This window comes from Spermophilus citellus (assembly GCF_964194105.1).
Source record: "Spermophilus citellus genome assembly, chromosome: 10".
Classification (NCBI taxonomy): domain Eukaryota; kingdom Metazoa; phylum Chordata; class Mammalia; order Rodentia; family Sciuridae; genus Spermophilus; species Spermophilus citellus.
The window spans coordinates 69,310,127-69,334,275 of NC_138197.1; the positions used below are offsets into that span (position 1 = coordinate 69,310,127).

At 51.2% G+C, this 24,149-nt stretch overlaps 1 protein-coding gene across 1 annotated transcript; it reads left to right on the top strand.

Moving 5' to 3' along the window:
* Positions 1 to 6,044: 6,044 nt before the first annotated feature.
* KCNH3 (potassium voltage-gated channel subfamily H member 3) lies at positions 6,045 to 24,135 on the top strand. Its single transcript, XM_081311975.1, has 15 exons — positions 6,045 to 6,259; positions 7,656 to 7,889; positions 8,304 to 8,438; positions 9,453 to 9,586; positions 10,216 to 10,459; positions 10,850 to 11,007; positions 11,091 to 11,298; positions 14,944 to 15,231; positions 15,513 to 15,712; positions 16,303 to 16,552; positions 20,673 to 20,890; positions 21,552 to 21,883; positions 22,297 to 22,403; positions 23,052 to 23,128; positions 23,227 to 24,135. The coding sequence occupies exons 1-15, from the start codon at positions 6,184 to 6,186 to the stop codon at positions 23,824 to 23,826; spliced, it is 3,261 nt and encodes a 1,086-aa protein (XP_081168101.1). The 5' UTR covers positions 6,045 to 6,183; the 3' UTR covers positions 23,827 to 24,135.
* Positions 24,136 to 24,149: the final 14 nt, after the last annotated feature.

Sequence of the window (24,149 nt, forward strand, 5' to 3'; positions counted from 1 at the left end):
TGTAAGGTCCTGGGCTTAATCCCCAACACTGCAAAAAAAAAAAAAAAAAAAAGCAAAAGCAAAAAGAATGATAGATTTGGGTGACAGAGATGAGTGTTGCATGAACACCCTGCTGTTATCTTGTGTAAGGTGGGAGCATTACCAGCAGAACCTAAGCTACAATATACTAGCAGGTGCTTCCAGGCCAGCTTCAGTATGGAGTATTTCTGAGGGGAATAGGAGAAATTATGGAAAATCTGTGGTATGTTGTCATCCATCTGTGAACTAACCTGTGTTCTTGAAAAAGCTCAGTAGAACAATGACTTTTGCCCCTGGAGATCCTGCCACTGGACCTAACAAATGAGGGTTTTGATTTATAGGACTCATTCCACATGGTAAGAATTTTATCAATACAGCAACATGCATTTTGGAAGGAACAGGTGTCTAAAACAGTACCTGTTACATAAGTAACTGAGACTTCATGTAACAAGGAATTACTTTATCACCATTTTAACCAGTGAGTTCAGAGTATTGACCCTCCTGCTGGCAACCAGAGAAACATACGATAAAATTAATCAAAGTTTTGGTTGTTGCAGCTACTTAGGAACATTTTTTCTTTTCAACATTGAAGCACTTACTGTGTGTAAGGCTCTCTGCTGAGTTCTGAGGCCCAGATAAATGGTTCTAGCCCTTTCTTAACTATGGAAGCCCTGCCTGGTAGCCAGGCAGTGTGGTAGAGTAGAAAGACCTTGGACTTGGACTTTAATTCTGTTTTGTAGTTTGGAAGTGTGACTGGATGACCTTGGGCATGTAATGTAACATCTTTGGACCTGTTACTAAACTATAAAGTGAAGACAATGCAACTATTTTAAGAGTATAGCTAGGGCTGGGGATGTGGCTCAAGCGGTAGCGCGCTCGCCTAGCATGCGTGCGGCCCGGGTTGGATCCTCAGCACCACATACAAACGAAGATGTTGTGTCCGCCGAGAACTAAGAAAAAATAAATAAATATTAAAATTCTCTCTCTCTCTCTCTGTCCCCCTCTCTCACACTCTCTCTTAAAAAAAAAAAAAAAAGAGTATAGCTAGACAGTACCCTCAGTGTATAAGCTAGCCTGTGACAAGCTAAGTATCCACTTGCCTCTGCTTGCTTGTGTCTCTTCTGCCCTTTAAAAGCATGTGATAGGTTTCCCCTATATCAAGCCCTACAGACTTCATTAATCAAAAAGAAGAAATCAGACACATGGTTATACTCTTCTACTTGGCTTTTCTCTCAGAGTGTGTATTCCTCCAGCATGGTGGGCCTTGTGCCCCTCTTGTCTAAGCCCTGTCAGGAAAATAACCCTTACCCAGTTTCAGAGCTATGTGGGTGAAGCAGCCTGGGTGCTAATGGAACAAGCTACCTCAGTAAACACTCTTGCCTGCTGCAGCCACACTCCCAGGAAAGCGAAGAAACATTATTTCCATACAGGTGATGAGGGAATTTTATTATGGGCCTTGATACTCTATACCGAGGAACACCTATCTAAAGACGTTTCTGGGTTAGGAAACTACCCACCATCACCAGCACAACTGTTCTGCCTGCCCACCCGCCCCTTCACTGCCGTCAAAACAGCAGGAACAAATACCACCCACTCCTGATTCCTCAAGGAAAAGACAGGTCTCTTTTTATGTCTCTTCAACTTAACCTAGTTAAGCTTTCTCTATAACTTGATTTTAAACCCATTTACTGGTGCTGTGAGAACACATGGCTTGAGACAATGAGGAGATTACTTAGGTCAGGCAGGCACTCCCTCTCTGGCTACTGCTTTCACTGTGGTGCTGCAGTCAAGGGCAGTGTCTCCTGTGCAATGTGAAGTCCAGGTTGCTATTAGCAGAGTGCTCACTATAGATCACTATCTTGAGTACCCATCAAAATAAGCATTCTGTTCCCTTTTAATAGACTGTTTACTAAAGTATAAAATAGAACCCTCCTACAGCATGGCACAGGAGCAAACTGCTGCCAACCTGGTCAGATCAAGGTTTAGACCCGATTCCTGTTCTTACTAGCCATGTACTATGTAATTGTTTCTTTATAAGTAAAACCATGTACTTTCCAGGATTTCTTTTTTTTTTTTTTTTTAAAGTTTCACAGCAGTCTGCTTAGTCTAACTAGGTTCCTCCACTACAAGAAAAGGAATAACTTAGAATGAGATGGCTAAGCAGTGACCATTCCAAAATGGTTTTTTGTTGTTGATTTTTTTTTTTTTTTTTTTTTTTTTTTTTTTGGTACTGGGGATTGAACCAGGACACACTTAACCAGTAAGCCACATCCCCAACCTTTTTATATTTTATTTAGAGATAGAGTCTCACTGAGTTGCTTAGGGCCTTGCTAAGTTGCAGAGGCTGGCTTTGAATTGGTGATCCTCCTACCTCAGCCTCCTGAGCTGCTGGATTGCACAACCATTCCCGGCTAAATGTTTTGTTTTGATGGCTGGGGAACTTTGTGTGAGGCTTCATCCTAAATTCACGTCCTTGGTCCCAGCATGCAGAGTCAGGGCAGTACTAGTAATAACAGTCTACCACAGTGTATGTCACAAACAAAGGACCATAGGCACTGCAAGATAAAAGAACTTCACCCCACCCAGCGTTATACTGGTCAGTGACAGAGCTAGAATTTGAACTGACTTGAAAACCCAAGATTTCTGAACCACACAACACAACCTTAGAAGTAAAGCCTGGCCACATTGGCTGAGGGCCAGCCTTGTAACAGTCCTAGGGACCTCCAGAAAGGAGGGTGGAGAGAGTAGGAAGGAGGGAAAAGAGGGGAGGAGCCTCTGGGCTCATTTCCTCCAGAGCCACCTGTTCCCACCCACCAGGGTACACAGTATCTGACTCTGCCTGCTCTGGTTAGGAGGGGGGCTTTATCTTTTGTGCCTTGAGGCCCCCCCACACACACTTTTTTCTCCTTGCTCTGCTCTGTTCTGCTTTCTCTCCTTGTTCTTTTTTGTAGATAATACTCCTACGGACCTCCCACAGCAGCTCTAAAATGCAGCCTCCTGAGTTTCTTGTTGACAAAGGCTTTTAGCTATCTGAACAGGGCCCCCTCTCAGCCTACCCATCTCTGCAACTCTCTACCATTGCCCAGAATGAGTGGAGAATGGGGAAAGGGGAGAAGAAAAGACTAGAGTAATGAGGACCTCGGTTCCCCACCTTCCAGTGCCCTCTTTAGATTTTTTAACTCCTTCTTACACTCCCCACCCCTCAAGGAGAAGGTAGAGGATTATTCACTAAGGACTGAGGGGTCATATATGAACAAATGCCAAATCTGAACAGAGATCTGAGTGGCTGATAAAAGTGAAGAGAGAGGAGAGTCTGAGTCCCTATATCTGAACATATTATCTAAAAAGAAAGGTCAGACTAAGGGAAAGACTCTGTGGCTGCATCCCCATCCCTCCACATGTTCACATTCGTTGAGGGACTATAGGGAAAGAGTTTAAAGGCCTAAACTGCTGTCTCGCTTTGGGATAAGTGATCATAACCATAAGTATCAGTGTATCTTCTGGAAGTGGGAACCAGCATTATGCCTGGAGCTGTGAGTAGGGACAGTGCATCTCTGCCTCAGTGTTTTCATATGTAAATTGGTAGTTATTAAAATAGTATCTACCTTATAGAGTTACTGTGAGGATTAATGGGACAATCCAAATAAAACATTTAGCACAGTGCCTGGTACAAAGTTAATGCTCAATAAATGTAAACTGTAATTCTTAAGGGCACTGCATCCATCCATCTACTCCCCCACATTCACCCAGTGTCTGGCTTGGCTTAATTCCCCAAACTAGCCCAGAGTATTGATGTGGAACCCTGAAAATCTGAACATTTTTTGGCCTTACAGGCCACTCCAGGACCTGATACACAATCCCAGATGACCAGTGCATTGAGTACCCAGACAGCCTCAACCATTCTTTCTGGGCCCTAATAATGGTATACAGCTGTGTTTGAGGGAAGCAGAATCTGGATTTGGAGTTGGGAGATTGTCAAGGATGGAACCCAGGCTCTGCCACTTACCAACTTTGTTACCTTGAGCATTTCTCTCCTTCTCCAATCTCTCTGCCTGTGTTACTTGTATCTGAAATGGCTATCCTGGCTATTTCACAGGTGTCCTGAGAGACTCATAATCAGGTAATATTTGCATGATGAAAGTCACATTCTTATAGGTCATTTATATGTTTTCACTCAATCTGCATAACAACTCTCTGAAGTAGTTATTAGCATCCCCATTTTACAGATGAGAAAATCAAGTCACTGAAAGATCAATAATTTGCCTAAAAAAAACACCCAAATAGCAAGTGGCAGAACAGGATTCAAACCAATGTAGCTTGGTTCCCCATCCAGCGGGTGCTTTCAACCTTAGCCTCACCAGTTCTCTAAGTGAGCTAACAGCAAAAACCCCCTTCAGTTTAGCAGAATGCTGGACTATCTCCTGGAGGGGAAGAGGTGAGGGCTGCGGGTAGGGGTTGTTTTGCAGCTCCAGACCTGCCCAGGCGATGGGACATGATCTGCGACTCTAGATTCCAAGGTTGGAGAACGAAGGGAGGGGAGCGCTGCTCTCTTCCCAAAGCACCCGTTCATTTTAATACAGGTGTCTTCGGCTTTGGCTTTCCTCGCTGATGAGGGTAGGTGGAGCGGGGGACACTTCTTTCTTTCCAACGCTGGAGGCTGTGGGTGTGTCTCCTCGAGGGGTGGGGGTACTGAGCCTCCTGCTTTACTCGTCCGGGAACAAATTGCTGTTTTGGCCGCGGCGGCTTTTCTGGGCGCGGGCGGCAGCCGCGTTCGCTGGCAAATCGTGGGAAGGAGGAGGAGCGGCGCTGGCAGCAAGGCAACGGGGACCGCCGCGGCGCGGGAGACGGACTGGAGACAGCAGTGCGTCCCGCCCGGTCCCTGCTCCGCACCTCCTCCCTGTAGCGCAGGGTCCAGCGCAGAGCCGAGCTCCCTGGGACTGACACGAGTGGGCCCGATCTTCCTCACTCCCGAACTGCAAGACCTGCATGCCTAAGATTAGGAAGTTTTCCCCAGCGTCTGATCTCTAGCGGTCTCCGACCCTGTAGCGCGACCTAAGAGCAGAAAAGGTGACAGGCTAGACAGAAGCATAGAGCGAGACAAGGGTCTAGGTTCCTTTCTCCACTGCACTCCTTCTCCACTCTGGAGTCAAACGAAAGCCATCCGAATCACACTCCTAGGGTTACCCACCCTCCAGTTTTCTCAAGAATGCTGCCTGCAGTTGCATCTCCTAGGAGCAGCTCCATTTTCCAGAGTCAAGCTAAGGCTAAGAAAGGCTTGCACGCCCCAAAGCTGTGTTCAGAAGCCCCTCCCCTGCGCAGTTTGAGTTCCTCTGGGGCCTAAACCTCCACCAACCACCCAGTCTTCACCGCCTCCTGGTCGCTAGTCCCCTTTCCTATGACACTCTTCTCTGGAAATGCATCTTCTATCACATACATCCCTCCGCCCCCCCCCCCACACACACACCCGAGCCCTCCTCCAGTCCCTCCAGGGAAGGAGAGGCTGCTAGGAGGCTCTCAGAGAACTCCCAGTCTATAGAGAAGACGCCTCGCCCCTGCTGAGGCTGAGTCAGCCTGAGCAGACCAGGCTGCCGTTCTCCGAGGGGCGGGCGGAGCGGCCAGGGCGGTCTGAGCGTCAGGGACAGTGGGGCGGCAACCTCCCCCTGCCCTCGCCGAGGTCTCGAGGGGAGGGGGACAACTCGGCAGGAGGCCTGTCCCTTTAAGGAGGCGGCCCTGACTGGGTGTGCCCCGTCTCCATGGTTACCCCGGTGCAGGCGGCGGCGCGGGAGGTTGGGAGGGAGGCTGCCGCTTCTCCCCGACAGACGGAGAGAGCTGCGGGGATCCGGCGGTGGCGCCAAGCGGAGCCGCCCGCAGCAGAGACGGGAGCCCAGCGGGCGAGAGGTGCCGAGAGGGCCGCAGCTTCGGAGCTTGGAGCCCGGGATTCGTGGGCGGCGAGGGCGCTAGGGGCCGCGTGTCATGCTCAGGGCCCCGACGGCGCGGACGCCCCCTCGCGCGCTGGCGGCTGGCGGGGCCTGCGAGACCCTGTTGGGCATTGCCCCCCGACGGCTGCTCTAGGGGGCGCAGGGCCCGGAGGGGGGCGGGCGCCCTCCCCGGGCGCTGAGTCCCCGCGCCCCGGAGGGATGGGGCGGGCGGCCGAGGCCGCCTAAGATGCCGGCCATGCGGGGGCTACTGGCGCCGCAGAACACCTTTCTGGACACCATCGCCACACGCTTCGACGGCACGCGTGAGTCAAACCCTAACCCCTAGCTCCCGGACAAACGATCCCCATCCAGGACTGCAGCCAGCCCTAAGCCCCACTTGTCAGCTTGGCGCCCACAAGTTCTCACCTTCTCTCCCTTCCTCGTCCCTCTGAAGCGGGGACCATTGTATTCTTCAAGGCACCGTTTCCCTGAAGGGTTCAGGTCAGTGCAGCTCCTGGCGAGGCAACACTGGGTAGAAGATGTCCCTTGATGTGGAGCCCGGGATGCATTCTTTTCCCGGGAGCATGAATCCGGACCTAATCAATCAGACCCACCTCCTGATCTAGCGCTGTTACAAGGACTACCCTCACCCCAACCGAATGGGGGTTGGGGTGAGCAGTGCTCACCGACAGACAAGAGGGCGCGCGCACACACACACACACACACACACACACAGAGAGAGAGAGAGAGAGAGAGAGAGAGAGAGAGAGAGCGCTTTGCAAACAGAGATAGAGTAGAGGGTACTCCGGGGAGTACCATGTGTCCAAGCCCATCTTACAGCTTAAATGCACCTGCCTCAAGGAGCTAAATCAGCCCCAAAGAAGATGGACTTGGGGACTCCCACCAGGATTGAGGAAATTTGGAGAAGGCAACCTGAGCTTCTGAATCCTGTGTTCCTGGGGTTCTGAGCACAGGGAAAGTCATGAAAGTCAGATCCCTTCTGCACATTCACATTTAGTGGAGCTTTCCAGCTCTCTGCATAGTTCTCCATAGTCTCTCATTCTTAATAGGGGGGTGAGAGCCAATCTCTGAGCTCTCCCCACTCCGGATTCCTCCATCAGCTTTTCCATTATGCTTGGCTTTTGCGGGCCTGCTGATTCAGCACCCCTGCTCCCCGGTACATGCCTGGCTCTAGTTTTCAGCCACCGTTCTTACACCCCCATTCATAATCATATTCACTATTTCTTGAACAGATTAGACAGGTGGGGCTCAAACACTGAGGGCAGATGGACACTGGGCTGGGTTGCTTCCCAGTCCAGGTGGGTCCCAGTGGAAGGAGCCACAGCCAATCTAGTTATCTGGCTTGTGGGTGAGCCTGGAAGAAATAGAGGAGTTGCTGAAGCCAGTCTAGGGCAGGTGGTGTAATCCTTTGGACATCACCAACCCCACTCTTTACCCCAAACTGCTCAGGATACACTCCAGAGGGCACAATGCCCACAAAGGGCTATACTCACCAAACTGTGTTCTTACATGCTTCTCAAATGCATTCAAATACATTGACTAAGAAGGGACCCTTGCAGGGCACTGACATACAGGTGACACACTGAGTGCCATTCACAAACAGCTCTTGCCCAGTACACACTACAGGTTTCCTGGGATTTGTAAAACCAGTTGTAGACTTTTTGCCTCTTCACTCCTCTAAGAGGTGCTCTCTTGCAGATAGTAACTTCGTGCTGGGCAATGCCCAGGTGGCAGGGCTCTTCCCTGTTGTCTACTGCTCTGATGGCTTCTGTGACCTTACGGGCTTCTCCCGGGCTGAGGTCATGCAGCGGGGCTGTGCCTGCTCTTTCCTCTATGGACCAGATACCAGTGAGCTCGTCCGCCAACAGATTCGAAAGGCCCTGGATGAGCACAAGGAATTCAAGGCTGAGCTGATCCTATACCGGAAAAGCGGTGAGGAGCCATCTTGTCTTACCTTTACGGCCTCAGCCAGCCAGACACCTGGTCCATCCGCTGTCCCTCCTCCTTTGCCTTCCCATCTTCCCATGCACCATGCACATTTCCATCCCCTCTTTCTCCACCCCACCTCCTCTCCACCATCCTCACCCTAGCTTCAGCCTCTGCTCAGTTCCAGTCTTGGGTTTCCCACATCCAACAGGAAAACATCCCATCTCAGCAGGACACATGTCTGACAGCCATGTCTGCTCTCCCTTGCTCCCCTTGTCCTGAGTGAAGCAGCACTGTTTCTCCTCCCTCAGGAAGCCCTGCTTCTTCTTATGTTTTGCCCAGCATGTCAGTGGACAGGTCCTCTGTCGTCTTAGGCAGGGCTGAGAATGGGAGGTAGGATGAGTCTGTTTTTATGCCCAGGGCTTCCTTTCTGGTGTCTTCTGGATGTGATACCCATAAAGAATGAGAAAGGGGAGGTGGCCCTCTTCCTGGTCTCTCACAAGGACATCAGTGACACCAAGAACCGAGGGGGCCCTGACAGCTGGAAGGAGACAGGTGGGTGCCTGTTGGGGTATTGCTTTAATTGATGTGGCTGTTTGTTGGGTATCTCAGGCTTGGGCAGGGCCTTAGCATCCAATCTGGGCTTATGGATCCCCCTCCCTCTTGTACTCACAGGGTCCTACTCTGGCTGGCTGAGAGGGCTGTGCTGCTCTCATCTGTGCATGCCCAGGGATGGGAATCTTATTTCCAAATAGGCCTGTTGAGACAAAGTTGGAGTTTTCAAGTTAACTTTATTAAGAAGTTGAAAGCAAATTCCACTCATGCTTATGAAGCACTCCTTTCCCACTAGTTAGTGAGGTTGACCACAGACTTTTCCTTTTCCCCACAGCATACCTGTCAGGGGAGCCCCAGCCCTCTTTTAAATTCTTGGAGTCTTTCCCCCACCTTTTCCCCCCAGAGACATAGACAGAGGTTTATTTAGGAAAGCAAATATGTATTCAAGGGCTATCTCCAGAGAGAAGATAGCACTTGCTCCCTTCTTGTGTCCCTCCAACGGCTGGGGCAGGCCTTTGGGCAGGTCACAGAATTGTCATCAGATGCTGCTCCAAGGACTCTTGGGATATAGGGGGCACACTCCATTCCAATTCTCTACCCCACCCCTGGGTCTGCTTCTCCAATATCATCAATATCACCTTCTGACCCCTGCATCTGAACCCTGGGCTCCTTCTCTGAGCTCCCACACCTCTGATGATGGCTTTCTACTAACTCTGCCTTCCTTCTCTGTGACCAAACTCCCTCTCCCAGGCCTTTCCCTGTAAACCTTCTCCTGTTTTCTCCTGGAAACCTTCTCCTAGAAGTGGTGTCTATAATGCCAATCTGCCCATTGCTATGGTTGGCAAGTGGCTTCAGGAAATAAGGAATGCCTAAGCCCCCAACTCTAAACAGACAAAATGGTCAATAAGCCAGATCAGTCCATGGGCCAGCAACTGGTGTCCCACACCCAGAACCCTGTGATGGGGTATGTGGGTATACCCCACACCATCTTTATGGGCCCCTCTTCTTTTTCAGGTGGTGGCCGGCGCCGATATGGCCGGGCAGGAGCCAAAGGCTTTAATGCCAACCGGCGGCGGAGCAGGGCTGTGCTCTACCACCTCTCTGGGCACTTACAGAAGCAGCCCAAGGGCAAGCACAAGCTCAATAAGGTGGATTAAATACTAGGGTGTGTGTTTGGGATGGGGAACAGGAAGAGGACATGGAAGAGGGGAACTGATCCTACCAGAGAGAAAGAGTCCTGGAAGCCACCCAGGCCCCACCTGCATTTCTGGGGTTAGGACTGAGGGAGGGACTGTCTCATGTCTGACCCATCAAAGGTCTTGGCTTTAGAGTCAGATGTGCCTTAGCTCAATCCTTGCTTGTCCCCTAAATAGCTGTGTGACCTCAGTTAAGTTATTTGATTTCCCAAAACTTCTTTTGTTTTTTGGTACCTGGGATTGAACCCAAGGGCACTTTTCCACTTCCTTGATTGTTTTTTTTTTTTTTTGAGACAGGGCCTCACCAAGTTGCTTAGGGCCTCACTAAGTTGCTGAGGCTAGCTTTGAAACTGCAATTCTCCTGCCTCAGTCTCCAGAGTCATTGGGATTATAAGTGTGTGCCACCATGCCTGGCAAACTCCTTTTTTTTTTTTAAATCTATAAAATGGGGATTCTAATGCTCACCTCAGAGGTTGCTTTGAGAGTGCAGGGAGAGGTAAATGCCTTTCTCAGACACTATCCAAACTCAGCCTGTGCCATTATCCTTTCCTCCCTGACTGGATCTTCCCTGCCTCACTCAGGGAGTATTTGGGGAGAAGCCAAACTTGCCAGAATACAAAGTTGCTGCCATCCGGAAGTCACCTTTCATCCTGCTGCACTGCGGGGCACTGAGAGCCACCTGGGATGGCTTCATCCTGCTCGCCACACTCTATGTGGCTGTCACTGTGCCCTACAGTGTGTGTGTGAGCACAGCCCGGGAGCCCAGTGCCGCTCGTGGCCCACCCAGTGTCTGTGACCTGGCCGTGGAGGTCCTCTTCATCCTTGGTATGTGCACTCTGCTCCTTCCTCTTCATTCCGTCAGACACCTTCGGGCTTTGATGGGAATCATCTATCTGTATGGCTTCCAGTCCCTCACTAGTGTCCCCTTTGCCCTCCCTGTGTTTGTGACTCATGAGCTTTGAAATCAGATCTAGGTTCCAAATGTGTCTCTGCTTCTAATGTGGTATAGGACCCTGAGCTAGTCATAGCCTAGCCAAGCCTGTTTCTCTCTCCATAAAAGAGGCAAAATAATGTGTGCCTGCTTGAGTTACTGTGACAGTTATGTCATACTGTGGCATATGTGAAGGGCTCAGGATAGTGTCAAGTACTGAGCAGGTGCCCAGTGGTAAACAGTGACTGCCCACCCCATACTGACTCCCACCTGATTCCCTGCAGATATTGTGCTGAATTTCCGCACCACATTTGTGTCCAAGTCGGGCCAGGTGGTGTTTGCTCCAAAGTCTATTTGCCTGCACTATGTCACCACCTGGTTCCTGCTGGATGTCATCGCAGCGCTGCCCTTTGACCTACTACACGCCTTCAAGGTCAATGTGGTCAGTGTGGCTGGGCTGGGTAGGGGGGCTTTGGGCTGGTACAGGCACAGCCAGCCTGAGATGACTACCCTTCCCCATCTCAGTACTTCGGGGCCCATCTGTTGAAGACCGTGAGGCTGCTGCGCCTGTTGCGCCTGCTGCCACGCCTGGACCGGTACTCCCAGTACAGCGCTGTGGTACTGACCCTGCTCATGGCTGTGTTCGCCCTGCTCGCCCACTGGGTGGCCTGCATCTGGTTCTACATCGGCCAGCAGGAGATTGAGAGCAGTGAATCTGAGCTGCCTGAGATTGGTACTGGAGGTTGGGGTGGGTGTGTGGATGCTGAGGAGTGATGCCCGGTGTCAGAGACGTGTGCAAGTTTGCAAGTGTGTGACAGATGAGGGGTATACGGGTGTGTATGACAGCCACCATCGTATGGCTACTCTCCACCAGCTGGCCATTGTATAGACAGCCTGGTTGTGTAAGCTGCTTGGGGAGTTTCAGTCACCCATTGTGTCTTCCTGGTAGTCAAACCTTTGTCACATTCCTAAGGCCCTTGCCCAACTGGGAAGGCCAGGGAGGGAGCTGCTGCCCTTGCCTTTCCTCTAATGTCACCCTCTATGAAGCTTGTACCCATCAAGGATCCCAGGCCCTTGCCTCACTGTTGTCACCTACAGCCCACATCTCTCTCAGCTGTGTCCACATTCTCCCTGAGCCTAAAAAAAAAAAAACAAAAAAAAAACATTTTCTGTGTCCCCAGTGTCTTTGCTCTCCTCCATTTCACCTTCACTGCCACAGCTCCTCCCTTTGCTCACCACCCACTCAGTCTTAACTACTTCCAGGAGGGCTTCCACCCCCACCTTCCCACCCAAAATGTTGTGTGAAAGGTTGCAGTGACCTTCTGGGGCCAAACCTTTGCCTTCTGTGAAGCTAACCCTGCCAATCATGCTCTCTTGCCTTGGGAAGGATAACCCTGGTCTGGCCCCCTTCTTCCCCAGCCCCTCCAAGTTCTAGAGACTCCAGATAGGCTTTCCTTCCTTCTTACTCGCCTTGTTTTCCCTTGGCCATCCCACTGAGGCTACTACATGAACATTGCAACTCCCATCTTTTCCCTTTATCAGAACCATTCTGTTCCAGCCATTTCTAACTCTATGCTCTCAGTTCCCAAAATGAGTGCACACCTTCCTCCCACAACCTCCAGCCCTCTGTCACTTTGCAGTAACTGACATTTAGTGCATTTCCAGTGCTCAGGTAGCCTCTCATGTCAGTTTGCTCCTTGGTGGGGTCATCAGGAGTCCAGGTCAGTCTTAGAAACCTGCTCTGATCAGTTCCCCAGAGATGATGAGGCTTCTGCAAATCCTCTCCTCCTTGCCAAGTGCACAGGAGATTGGTGTGTGCCTAGAGGTTCCACTTGGCTATTCCCCGGAGGACTCCAGTTGCTGAGCAGGTGGAAACTGGGACACACCAGCAGTGTCAGCTCCTTGGTGCCTGTCCCAGAGGGAGTCTGTGGTGGAGGCTGCTGTGGGGTCAGCAGATGCCCTGACCCTGTTTCTGCCCCTACAAAGTGACCTAAGACACCAAATCCCCAGGTTGGCCCCATCCCCTACAGCAGGCCAGACAACCTTGGCCTTGAGTCCACAAAGCTCCTCTGTTCCAACCACCTCATGGGGGCTGATGATCTGAAATCAAGAATATCTCTGGCTCTCAAAGAAGCTCTGGGCCCTACCACAATGAGCATGGGAGTACAGGGGTGACTGAGTCTTGGTAATTCTTTCACCCTTGGTCTGAGTTCCAGAGAGGATTCTTTCCGTCTAGAACTTGTACTGGTCCACATTAGAAGATTTTGAAGTCCTTTATATTATCACCTCCCACTTCTTCTGGGAAGCTTCTTCTTTTTTTTTTAATTTTTTTAATATTTATTTTTAGTTTTCGGCGGACACAACATCTTTGTTTGTATGTGGTGCTGAGGATCGAACCCGGGCCGCACGCATGCCAGGCGAGCGCGCTACCGCTTGAGCCACATCCCCAGCCCCGTGGGAAGCTTCTTCTTTATGGCTTTCTTGTGTTGGTCCCCTGTTCTACTGCCTGTGGTGTGGACAGAGTTCTTTCCCCAGATTCCCATTAGCCCAGTGAAGATGAGCAGTTGTTTTAAAAGATTGTGCTGAATACTGAGGAGAAAATTCAGAGCATTTCTCAGTGTGAAAGGCACCAACCTCCAGGAACAACTTTGGCTGGCCTAACCCCCTCATGCACTCTCCTAGCACTAGCTCTAAGGCTGCTGATGTCCCATGAAAATGAAAAGTCCCTTTTTACCCTCATCTCTATCTGGTTGTTTCCTGCCACCACTACTACCCCTTTACCACTGGACATCTGACTACCCAACTAAATAGTGACTGAAGGGTTCTGCATGTAAAACCCCTCCGTCACATCCCCACAGCACACCTGAGAGAACAGGAGTGAAGTCTCATCTTGGTCCAGGCCTTACTGAATCCCACCAAACTCCTTAGCCTGGAATTTGATGCCCTCAGTGTTAACCACACATTCTAGCCACACTGAGCTACTTGACTGTACTTTCTTAAAGTCTCCATCTCCAGGTTTGGCCCATGCCTTTCCCTCTATCAGAAATGACTCCCTCTCAAGTTTGCTTAGATCAAAACCTTCTCTATCCTTTGAAACCAAGCACACACATCCCCCCACTTAGGTTTGAGCCCCCTCATTTGGCACCTCTGGGATGTAGTGCCTACTCTATAGTAGTTACTTGTTCTTCTGAACTAGAGTCCTCAAGAAGCTCCTGGCCCTCAGTGCTGAGAGAATGGGTGTATGCATGACAGGAGGGGTGTGGGGACCACAATGACTGCATGTAATAGGTGTCAGGAAGAGGGTGGTACATGATCTGTGTGTTGAGATGGGAGGGCAGAGCTTGTGTAGAGAGGTGGATCCCGCCGCAGTCTGTGACCCTGCACTTGTCCTCTGCCACTCCATTCCCCATCAGCTAAACTGCCCTCTCTCCCATCCAGCACCATAGAGCTCCCACAACCCTCCAGCCAGGTTCACAGTGACTTCTTGAAGGCATAGGCTTCTTAGAGACCCAGTACACAGCTCTGCCTCCTGCCAAGGCCAGACAAGAAGTGGGCCCATATCTGTGTGTGCATTCAAGCATCTGCTTATGTGCACATGCCTGTGCAAGTGCACAGGTGCCTGCTGAGGCCTCTGAATGTATTCACCTATGTGCAAGTGTGCCCCAGGCCTGTGTGTCGGTGTGCAAGCTCCTATGTGCCTTTGCCTCTCTTCAGAGTATACAGAGGCCATTTCAGTGTGAGTGGCTGTGACTGTGTCTGGGCATCTATAAGGTGCTCACATGTGTGTCCTTGTCATCTTGACTGTGTGTGCAGCATGTGTAAGTCTCAGCAGTATCTGTAACCATATCCATATGGGTGTACTTAAGAGCACCTTTGTGAAGTTGGGTGGCTTGTGTGGTTTGGGTGAGGGATGAGGTTGAATGGTGCCAGGGGGAGCATTTCTGCAGCAGATGGGCTGAGATAGACAGGAAGAAGGGTCTGGGTAGAAAGGGCAAAGGAGATGGCCTCTGTTATCCAGCATTAGAGACCAGGCTGTGATTGAATGCCACGAACCCCAGTCTCTATCCCTCCAGCTAGACCCATTCCCTGAGATTAGTACCAGACATAGGAAAGAGGGTGTGATTCTCCTTGCTCCAACCTTGGCACCAACAGGAGCCAGCTGGGGAGGTGGCAACATTTTCCTTATGTGCTTGTCATGCTGAGGGTTGAGAGGGTGGTTGGGTATGCTGGGCTGGCAGAGAAGGGGAAAAAGTAGTGGCAACTCATGAGGGTGAGTCTGTGTCTGCATGTCCCCAACCCTAGGGGGCTAGCACACCTGTACCCTCAGAGCCGTCAAGTTGTCCTGCCTGCTCAGACCTTTCCCTTGCCCTCTCCCCAGGCTGGCTGCAGGAGCTGGCCCGAAGACTGGAGACCCCCTACTACCTGGTGGGCAAGAGACCAGTTGGAGAGAACAGCTCTGGCCAGAATGACAACTGCAGCAGCAGCAGCAGCAGCAGCGAGGCTAATGGGACTGGGCTGGAGCTCCTGGGCGGCCCGTCACTACGCAGTGCCTACATCACTTCCCTCTACTTCGCACTCAGCAGCCTCACAAGCGTGGGCTTTGGCAATGTGTCTGCCAACACGGACACTGAGAAGATCTTCTCCATCTGCACCATGCTGATTGGTGGTGAGGCCTGGCCTGCAGGTTTCTCTGGGCCCACTCCCAGACTGCTGGCCTCAACCCTCCCCTCTCACCTCCCCCAGGGCCCCAGGCCAGGGGTTCTTCTGCCTTAGGTGGTCTGTGGAATACAAGGCCAGGGCTGGGAGAGACACAGGGCTACACAGATCCCATGCGCCTTGCATAAGAGCATGTGGAGTGGGGAGGGGGCAGAGGACAGATGTGTCCAGCACGGTATCAACCAGGTCAGGCCAGGCCTGCAGATGACCTGCTCTTACTGCCCTCCCCAGCCCTGATGCACGCAGTGGTGTTTGGGAACGTGACTGCCATCATCCAGCGCATGTACGCCCGCCGCTTTCTGTACCACAGCCGCACTCGTGACCTGCGTGACTATATCCGTATCCATCGGATCCCCAAGCCCCTCAAGCAGCGCATGCTTGAGTACTTCCAGGCTACCTGGGCTGTGAACAATGGCATCGATACCACTGAGGTGTGGCGGGCTTCCAGGGTTAGCCCTTCTAGCCTTTTCTCCCTCAAGGGGTTTGCACTTGGCCTAAGGAGTAGGGATGGAGGGTGAGGAATGCCTCCCTGCTTCGGCTCTCCTGTGGGGACAGCAGCCAAGACGGCTTGGAGCTCCTGTGGACCTCAGTTAGGACTGGAGGCTCTGTGCTCGCTGAAATCTGAGCCTGAGGTTGGAGGAGGAAAGGGGCTGCTCAGAGAGGACTAAAGCCAGGTGTGGTAACACAGGCCTGTAATCACAGCTACTTGTGAGGCTGAAACAGGAGGATTGCAAGTTGGAGGTCAGCCTGAACAATTTAGTGAGACCCCATCTCAAAATGAAAGCTGGGTTTGTGGCTCAGTGGTAGAGCGTCCCTGGGTTCAATCCCCAATACTGCAAGGGGGAAAATTCTGTAAGGAATTGAGAGGGTGGCAGGGCTAGCCCCCTTTACTGAGTGCACCCTCAGTGTGGAGCCTCTGTTGTCACCTCCCCTTGCTCCTAAGGCCTGTGAGGATGGAGAGGGCTTGGCTGGCTGGGATCCCTTCTGCCACCCCCAAACCTCTTCACCTGCTTGCCTGCAGCTGCTGCAGAGCCTCCCTGATGAGCTTCGTGCAGACATCGCCATGCACCTGCATAAGGAGGTCTTGCAGCTGCCGCTGTTTGAGGCAGCCAGCCGAGGATGCCTGAGGGCACTGTCCCTGGCCCTGCGGCCTGCCTTCTGCACACCTGGCGAATACCTCATCCACCAGGGTGACGCTCTTCAGGCCCTCTACTTCGTCTGCTCTGGCTCCATGGAGGTGCTCAAGGGTGGCACTGTGCTCGCCATCCTAGGTTTGTGTGGGTGGGAGAGAGGATACAGTGTGTGCTGTGTGTGTGTGTGTGTGAGAGAGTGTAGGGGAGACACCATGGCTCTGATCTGCAGGAAACCTAGACAGGGTGCCACAAGGCCCCAGAAGGGAGAAACAGCCAGGATGGAGTCAGGAATAGTCAAGAGTCCTGGGCAAAGGTCAGAGAAAACCCAATGACTGCACCATGAAGACACAGGAGGTGATCATGATCTTGGAGGTGTGCCTGGGAAAGCCAGTTTTTTAAAAGGAACCAAGCTTGGACTGGCACACATCTGTAATTTTAGCTATTGAGGAGGTTGAGTTCAGAGGATCACAAATAAGAGGCCAGGCTGGGAAATTTATCAAGACCCTGTCTCAAAATGAAAAATAAAAAGAATTGGGGCTATAGCTCAGTGGTAGAGCACCCCTGGGTTCAATCCCCAGTACTGCATAATAATAATTTTTAAAAATAATAAAAGGAGCCAATCTATAAGGAGATAGAAGAGTAGCACTGTCTGGCAATCAAATGCTAAAGATAGAAGTGCTAGGAAGAGTATTCAGACAGGGCTGAAAGAGGAATGAAAGCTGTCCTTGTGTGGGTCCCCTAGGTGGTAGGATGTGACTTCCCTGGGGCAGGTCACAGAGCAGGCCCAGATCCCAGGGTCAGGTCAGCCTTGAAATGGCTAGAGAAACTTGTTCTGGTAGAATGGTACCTGCAGCATGCAGACTTCTCTTCTTAGCAAAAGAAAGGTGAAGATGAGGAACCAATTTTCTAGATGAGGGTGAGGAGATTGCCATTGTGGAATGGCTGTGATAATAATGTTCAGCACAGGGGGCAGACAGCAGTACTAGCCCTGTTCCAGCTCCTTATGTGCCAGATCTAATTCAAACTTTACAGAACAGCAAAGGATTGACTAATGGGTTGGAACCTAGTCTGCTTGACTCTAAATCTCATGTTTACATGCTATTCCCAGGTGCTGTGGGAAGTCATGACCAGCAGAAAGAGAAACATCTCGGGAGGGATAAATGTGCCCCTAGACTTTAGGGAAATATTCAGGCACTTTGGGAAGCATGTGCATGCATCCAGGAAAAGCAATTAAAGAGGAGCATTTCCCTGTGGTTGTGGGAGGCTCTCAGTGGTGACCCCAAAGGATGAGGAACACTAGGACCTGCTTGGGTAAATGATAGACTCATACACAAAATGGAAAGAAGGTGCTGACCTGACCATGACTGACTGCAGCTGAGTACTTAATATGGGGACAACTGAGGCCTGGAGGGACTGAGGTTCATCATTACCTGGTGATCCACAATGAAGACTAGAAGTATGGAAAGGAACCCAGAAAGTGGTGCCATGTTACTAGATGCTCTGGCAGCTACAGGGAGTCCATCCTTGTTCCCTTGAGGAAGAGGGACCTCCAATAGAAATAAGAGGCAGAAATGCCACTAGGAGATCTTGGAGCTTGTGAGAGGTGACAGGCTGTTGATGTCCCACCCCCACCCCCTTTTTATAATCTTTTATGAGTCCAACTTCTAGGCCTATAGGAAATTTATGCCAGGACTGAGAAAATGAGGTTATGACTGGTTGTGGTGGCATGAACTTGTAGTCCCAGCTACTTGGGAGGCTGAGGCACAAGTTCTAGCAACACCCCATCTAAAAAGAAAAAGAAAAAATGGGGTTATACACTCAAGTATGGCTGGTATTTTATGAAGAATTATGGAGAACTAGGGATCAGAAGGATGGAAAGGCAGATTTTGACTATTGAGGACTAGACAATGCAAAGAAAGGTTGTCGAGAGGATTGTAAACAGATGGCATTCAGCTTGGAGCCAAGAAAACAGCATGGTTGGGAGCTGGTATGGGGAACCTCTTGGAGCTGCTCCTTGCTAGTGTCAGGCACCAAGACTTAGAATAGCCACAATCATTGTTAAGTATTCAGATGGAGCTGAGAAAATGGCCCCTGGCTGTGGCCCAGGCCTTGCCACCAGAATATTCCCAGCATCAGGATTTACACCACCTTTGATCTATCCTGTCCCAGCCTGAATCTTCTGCATAAACTATTTCTTTGTTGACTTGGAGGCTCTGGTTGCCCCAATGAATGTTTGACCCCAATCATGACCTGGGTTTTCTACTTTGCCTTCCCTACCATCTCCACATCTGCTGAGCATCTGGGTGCATTCTGCTCACTCCTGGTAGTTGAGACTGGCCCCACATTTTCCAGTGTTGATTCTGGCCCCCACCTGTTTGTGAACTGACTTAGGCTAAGCATTGTGAAGTCCTGTGAGAGAAGGAGATTGGGTGAATTTAGCCTGGAGGCTCTGGCCAAGGTGCCAATCTGGGGCAGTTTCCAGTCTTTGCAACTCTACCCTTAGTCCTTTCCTGTTTGTCATTTTTAAAAAACATATTACCTTTATTTTATTTACTCATTTATTTATCTTTATGTGGTGCTGAGGATCGAACTCAGTGCCTCACACATGCCAGGCAAGCGCTCTACCACCAAGTCACAGCCCCAGCCCCTCCTGTTTGTCATCTTCATGTCACTGCATAGATGAGGACAAAGAACACACGTTTAACCTATTTCAGATGACACAAATGAGAGAGAGAGAGAGAGAGAGAGAGAGAGAGAGAGAGATATTATTCTTCAGAGGATCACTTTGAGATCCATAGTTCTCAAAAGGAACCAGAACTTAAGTGCATTTTTCACCTAAGTTTGAGCAGAAGTCCACAAACATTTCTAAGTTCCCTGTATGATGCCAGCAGCTATCTGTCTTTGTCCTTAAGGATATGGACACTCTTTCTAATTGTGTGAATGATCTGGTGGAAGGCTGAGCTGCCTTTCATGGTAGTGAGTGTTCTGCCTGCCCAGGTTGCACCCTAATCCATGCCAGGAATAATCTAAAGGGGACTCTGCCTGAAGGGAAAGGAAGGAAGATTGTCTCTGTCATATACTTTATCTACATAACTCATTTGATTCTCATGTCCCTAAAAGCAGATACCTTGAGAACATTCTTTCTTCCCTTCCCTCCCTCCCTCCCTCCCTCCCTCCCTCCCTCCCTCCCTTCCTTCCTTCCTTCCTTCCTTCCTTCCTTCCTTCCTTCCTTCCTTCCTTTCCTCCTCCTCCTCCTCCTCCTTCTTCTTATTTTTATTTTATTTTATTTTATTTTTGCAGTACTGGGGATTGAACTCTGGGGGGGCTTTACCACTGAGCTACATTCCCAGTACTTCAAATTTTTCATTTTGAGAGAGGGTCTTGGTAAATTGTGGAGGCTGACTTCAAACTTGTGATTCTCTTGCCTAAGCCTCCTGCACTGTTGGGACTATAGGTGTGTCCCACCATACCTGGTTCTATTTCATTGATTCTAAGACACACATCGTTCCATCCCCTCCAATCCAACATTTTTGAGATTGGGTCCCAGATCATAATTGATGCCATATTAAAGTTGCTATCAGCCAGGTGGCAGTCTCAACCTGATGATGGGAAAACTCCCCATGGAGGCCTTCTGGTGAGATCAATAAAACCTCATTGACTCAGGCAGATGCAGCTTCTCTTGTGTAGAAGAGGCAGCCAGTGCCCTGGAAGATGAAGGACCTCAGCTGCCTGACATTTGGGCCATGCCACTTTAGGTACTAAACTGCTGCTTTTAACCACTGGCCCCTGGATGAGCTGCACCAGAATCATCTATGGGGCTTTAAAAAATAATCAGATCATAGGGTCTCTTATAGAAATAACAATGCTAAAGGTAGGGATGGGGCCTGGGAGTCCAATTGGTTTAACTTTCTCAGGGGATTCTAATTGATGGACTGTCTATGAACTACTAAAATTGATGGCTGTTCAGTCTCAGAGCTAAGATGCTGAGGTTTCAGCTCAGTGGTTTTGATCCTGAAAGTGAGGGCCTGGGCTCCACTTCACCGGAAGCCTATGTGGGGAGTCAGTGAGGCAGGCAACAGTGGTAAGGCCATGACCCTAACCAGGCCTCTGCTTCTCTCCACCTCACTTGAAGGTTTCACAGTGCCACTCCAGCTGGAAAAGCTTGACTCTGTAGAAGAGGGAGGCTCTGTGGTCTCTGGCCCACCTCCCCTCAGTGACTGGGGGTAAGGGTTCTTTGACCTCTGTTTCCTTTCCCCAGGGAAGGGCGATCTGATTGGCTGTGAGCTGCCCCAGCGGGAGCAGGTGGTAAAGGCCAATGCCGACGTGAAGGGGCTGACCTACTGCGTCCTGCAGTGCCTGCAGCTGGCTGGCCTGCACGATAGTCTTGCACTGTACCCTGAATTTGCCCCACGCTTCAGCCGTGGTCTCCGAGGGGAGCTCAGCTACAACCTGGGTTCTGGGGGAGGCCCTGCAGAGGTGAGGGTGCTGGGTTACGTGCATGGAGGGGCTGGGGAAGGCATGGCCCAGTGTGAAAGTCTGTCCTTTCACATCCACATAATCTTTTAGAAGTCAGCAATCAAGCCCGGCCACCCCTGTGTCCCTGCTTGGCCCATCTGAGACAGCTCACCCCTGTCCAGAGCAAAGTCAGGTTAAGGAGGGCAAGTGCACTGGTAACAAATGAGCCTCATTGGCTAATGGAGGGGTTGTCAGGCACCTGGGCAGGGGATAGGCACAATCCTCCAGGCTGCTTCTGGAGAGCACCGTGGCTTTCTCTGCTTTTTCATGGCAAAACAGGATTGTTCTGAGGGCTTTTGAATTTCCCTGGATAATATCACTAGTTCTAAACCAGTTTTGAGTACTGTAGTCTCTTGGATAGTTCTATTAGCTTGAGGGGTGGTGTATTCACATTTGGGTGGAATTTTGAGGGGCAGCTAATGCCTCAAGGGCTTGGTAGCTTTATGATGGCAGTAGCAAAACAAGTCACCCCTCCTAATGGGGCCTCTTCCTCTGCAGAGTGGAAGACACTGTGTATTCTGTTTAATAAAGATGGCTCATCCATTCTAGGGGAGATGATCTCTTTGCAGGAGAGATGAATGGGACACAACAGTTGCCATGCATGTCTATTTCCTGTCCCCAGGTAGATACCAGCTCCTTGAGTGGTGACAACACCCTCATGTCTACACTGGAGGAGAAAGAGACAGATGGGGAACAGGGCCCCACAGCCTCACCGGCCACAGCAGATGAGCCCTCCAGCCCTCTGCTGTCCCCTGGCTGCACCTCCTCATCCTCAGCTGCCAAACTGCTATCCCCTCGTCGAACTGCGCCCCGGCCACGTCTAGGTGGCAGGGGGCGACCGAGCAGGGCAAGGGCTTTGAAGGCTGAGGCTAGTGCTTCTGCTCACCCACGGACTCTGGAGGGACTGCGGCTGCCCCCCATGCCATGGAATGTACCCCCAGACCTTAGCCCCAGGTAAGCAAGGCCTTGGGCCCCATGGCAGGGTGAGAGTGGTAAGAGAGAGGTCCCAGCCAGGCATACCCACACCCTGAGCGCCCATCCTTGCATCTTCACTTCTCCCTGCCTGCGTGGTCCAAGCTTGCCCCATCTGGGAAGACTTTCTTGCCTCCTCTGTCTTCACTTGTTAGTGTATGTCACACCCTGCTCTAAGTCTGAACCCTTGTTTCATATTGCTCAAATTGTCTCCCCTGCTCAAAGGCAAGCTTGTAGGGGAAGAGATGGTGTGTTAGCTTTTTCTTGGAACCTCAAGGGTCCCCTGTCCAGCTCCATGCTGCTGCAGTCTCTGTATATAGGCACTGGAGCATCCTGTGCCCTATAACACAATAGTGGTCACCTGTCAACTGTTTGTTGATTTGTTGGGTCTACAGGGTTGTAGATGGCATTGAGGATGGTTGTGGCTCTGACCAGCACAAGTTCTCTTTCCGCGTGGGTCAATCTGGCCTGGAATGTAGCAGCAGCCCCTCCCCTGGACCAGGTACTAGGCCCAGGGACAGAGTATGTTGGTGGGGTGGCCCCTTTTCCTTGTGGAACAGCACTGTTAGAGAAACTGGCCAGGGGCAGACTCTGCCCAGAAGCCCTCTTGCCATTACATACCTCTGCACCACTGGGCAGGGAATTTGGTTGTGAAGACCAATCTGGGCCCTGGGTTTGGATTCCTATTCTGTCAGTTTTCTAGCAGTGTGAACTTGGCTTCTCTGGCTTCAGTTTCTTGTTTTATAAAATGGGTGTGCATGTTAAATAAGATACTATAACTAAACCCTTAGCTCAATGCCTCGTTCACTGGGAGGATAAAGAGATAGGGAACCAGGATTGATAGTGGTTCTAGGCCAGGTGAAGCAGCTCTGGGAAGTGGACAAAGTAGAGAGGTCTCAGGAATGTCCATTTTCCTGAAGAACAGAATAAGGGACAGTCACAAAGAACAACTTCCTGAGGGGAGAAGGGTACAGGGCAATGTGACCCAGGTCTGTTGGAAAGGGTTTTCCTGCCCTTGGCAGTTTAGGCAAAATTCAGTTCCTTGGGCAAGGCAGAAGTAGTTATTTTTGAGGTCTAACCAGGTGTGTTCTAAGGGGGACAAAAACCTGGACACTGTGCTGATTCTCATTAACCCCAATCCTATCCGCAGAAAGTGGCCTGCTCACTGTCCCCCTTGGGCCCAGCGAGGCAAGGAATACGGATACGCTGGACAAGCTGCGGCAGGCGGTGGGTGAGGGACAAGGTGGGGACAGGGAGGGGAAGGGGCAGGCACTATACTACTTGATACCCGATGTTGCTGACCTCACCTTCTCCTGCCCCTGAAGGTGATGGAGCTATCTGAGCAGGTACTACAGATGCGGGAGGGACTGCAGTCACTTCGCCAGGCTGTGCAGCTTGTCTTGGTACCCCATGGGGAGGGCCCATGCCCTAGGGCATCAGCAGAGGGGCCTTGCAGAGGTACAGTCAGTGCCTCTGGGCTCCTGCAGCCTCTCCGTGTGGACACTGGGACATCCTCCTACCTACAGCCCCCAGTTGGCTCTGTCTTAAGTGGGACCTGGCCCCACCCTCGTCCAGGGCCCCCTCCCCTCATGGCACCCTGGCCCTGGGGGCCCCCAGCATCTCAAAGCTCCCCCTGGCCTCGAGCCACAACTTTGTGGACCTCCACCTCAGACTCAGAGCCCCCTGGCTCAGGAGAACTCTGCTCTGAGCCTAGCACCCCAGCTTCGCCTCCTCCTGAGGAAGGGGCTGGGACTGGGCCCCCAGAGCCTGTGAGCCAGGCAGAGACTACCAGCACTGGAGAGCCCCCACCAGGATCAGGGAGCCGGGCCTTGCCCTGGGACCCCCACAGCCTAGAGATGGTGCTTATTGGCTGTCATGGCCCTGGCACAGTCCAGTGGACCCAGGAAGAAGGGACGGGGGTTTGACTGCCAGCCCAAGGTCAGTGCTACAGACATGCCAACCTCTGCTGCTCTGCCCAATCTCAGGACTCCATGCTGCCCGCTGGCTCAGGGCAGGGAACCAGAGACATGAGGGGGATTTGGCTCCCTGACTCTTAGGAGTGGGCTGGAGCCTCAAAAGCAAACCCCAGAGCTGAGAATCTGCAGGTCCCTACTTCTGGAGCCCTTCTATAGCCTGCTCTGTTGTTGACCTTGTCACCCTCTGTGGGCTGAGGGCAGAGGCCTGAGGACAAGGAGAGATTCCGCCCTCTCTTGCATGTGCCCCATCTCTACCTGTCCTTACATTTTTT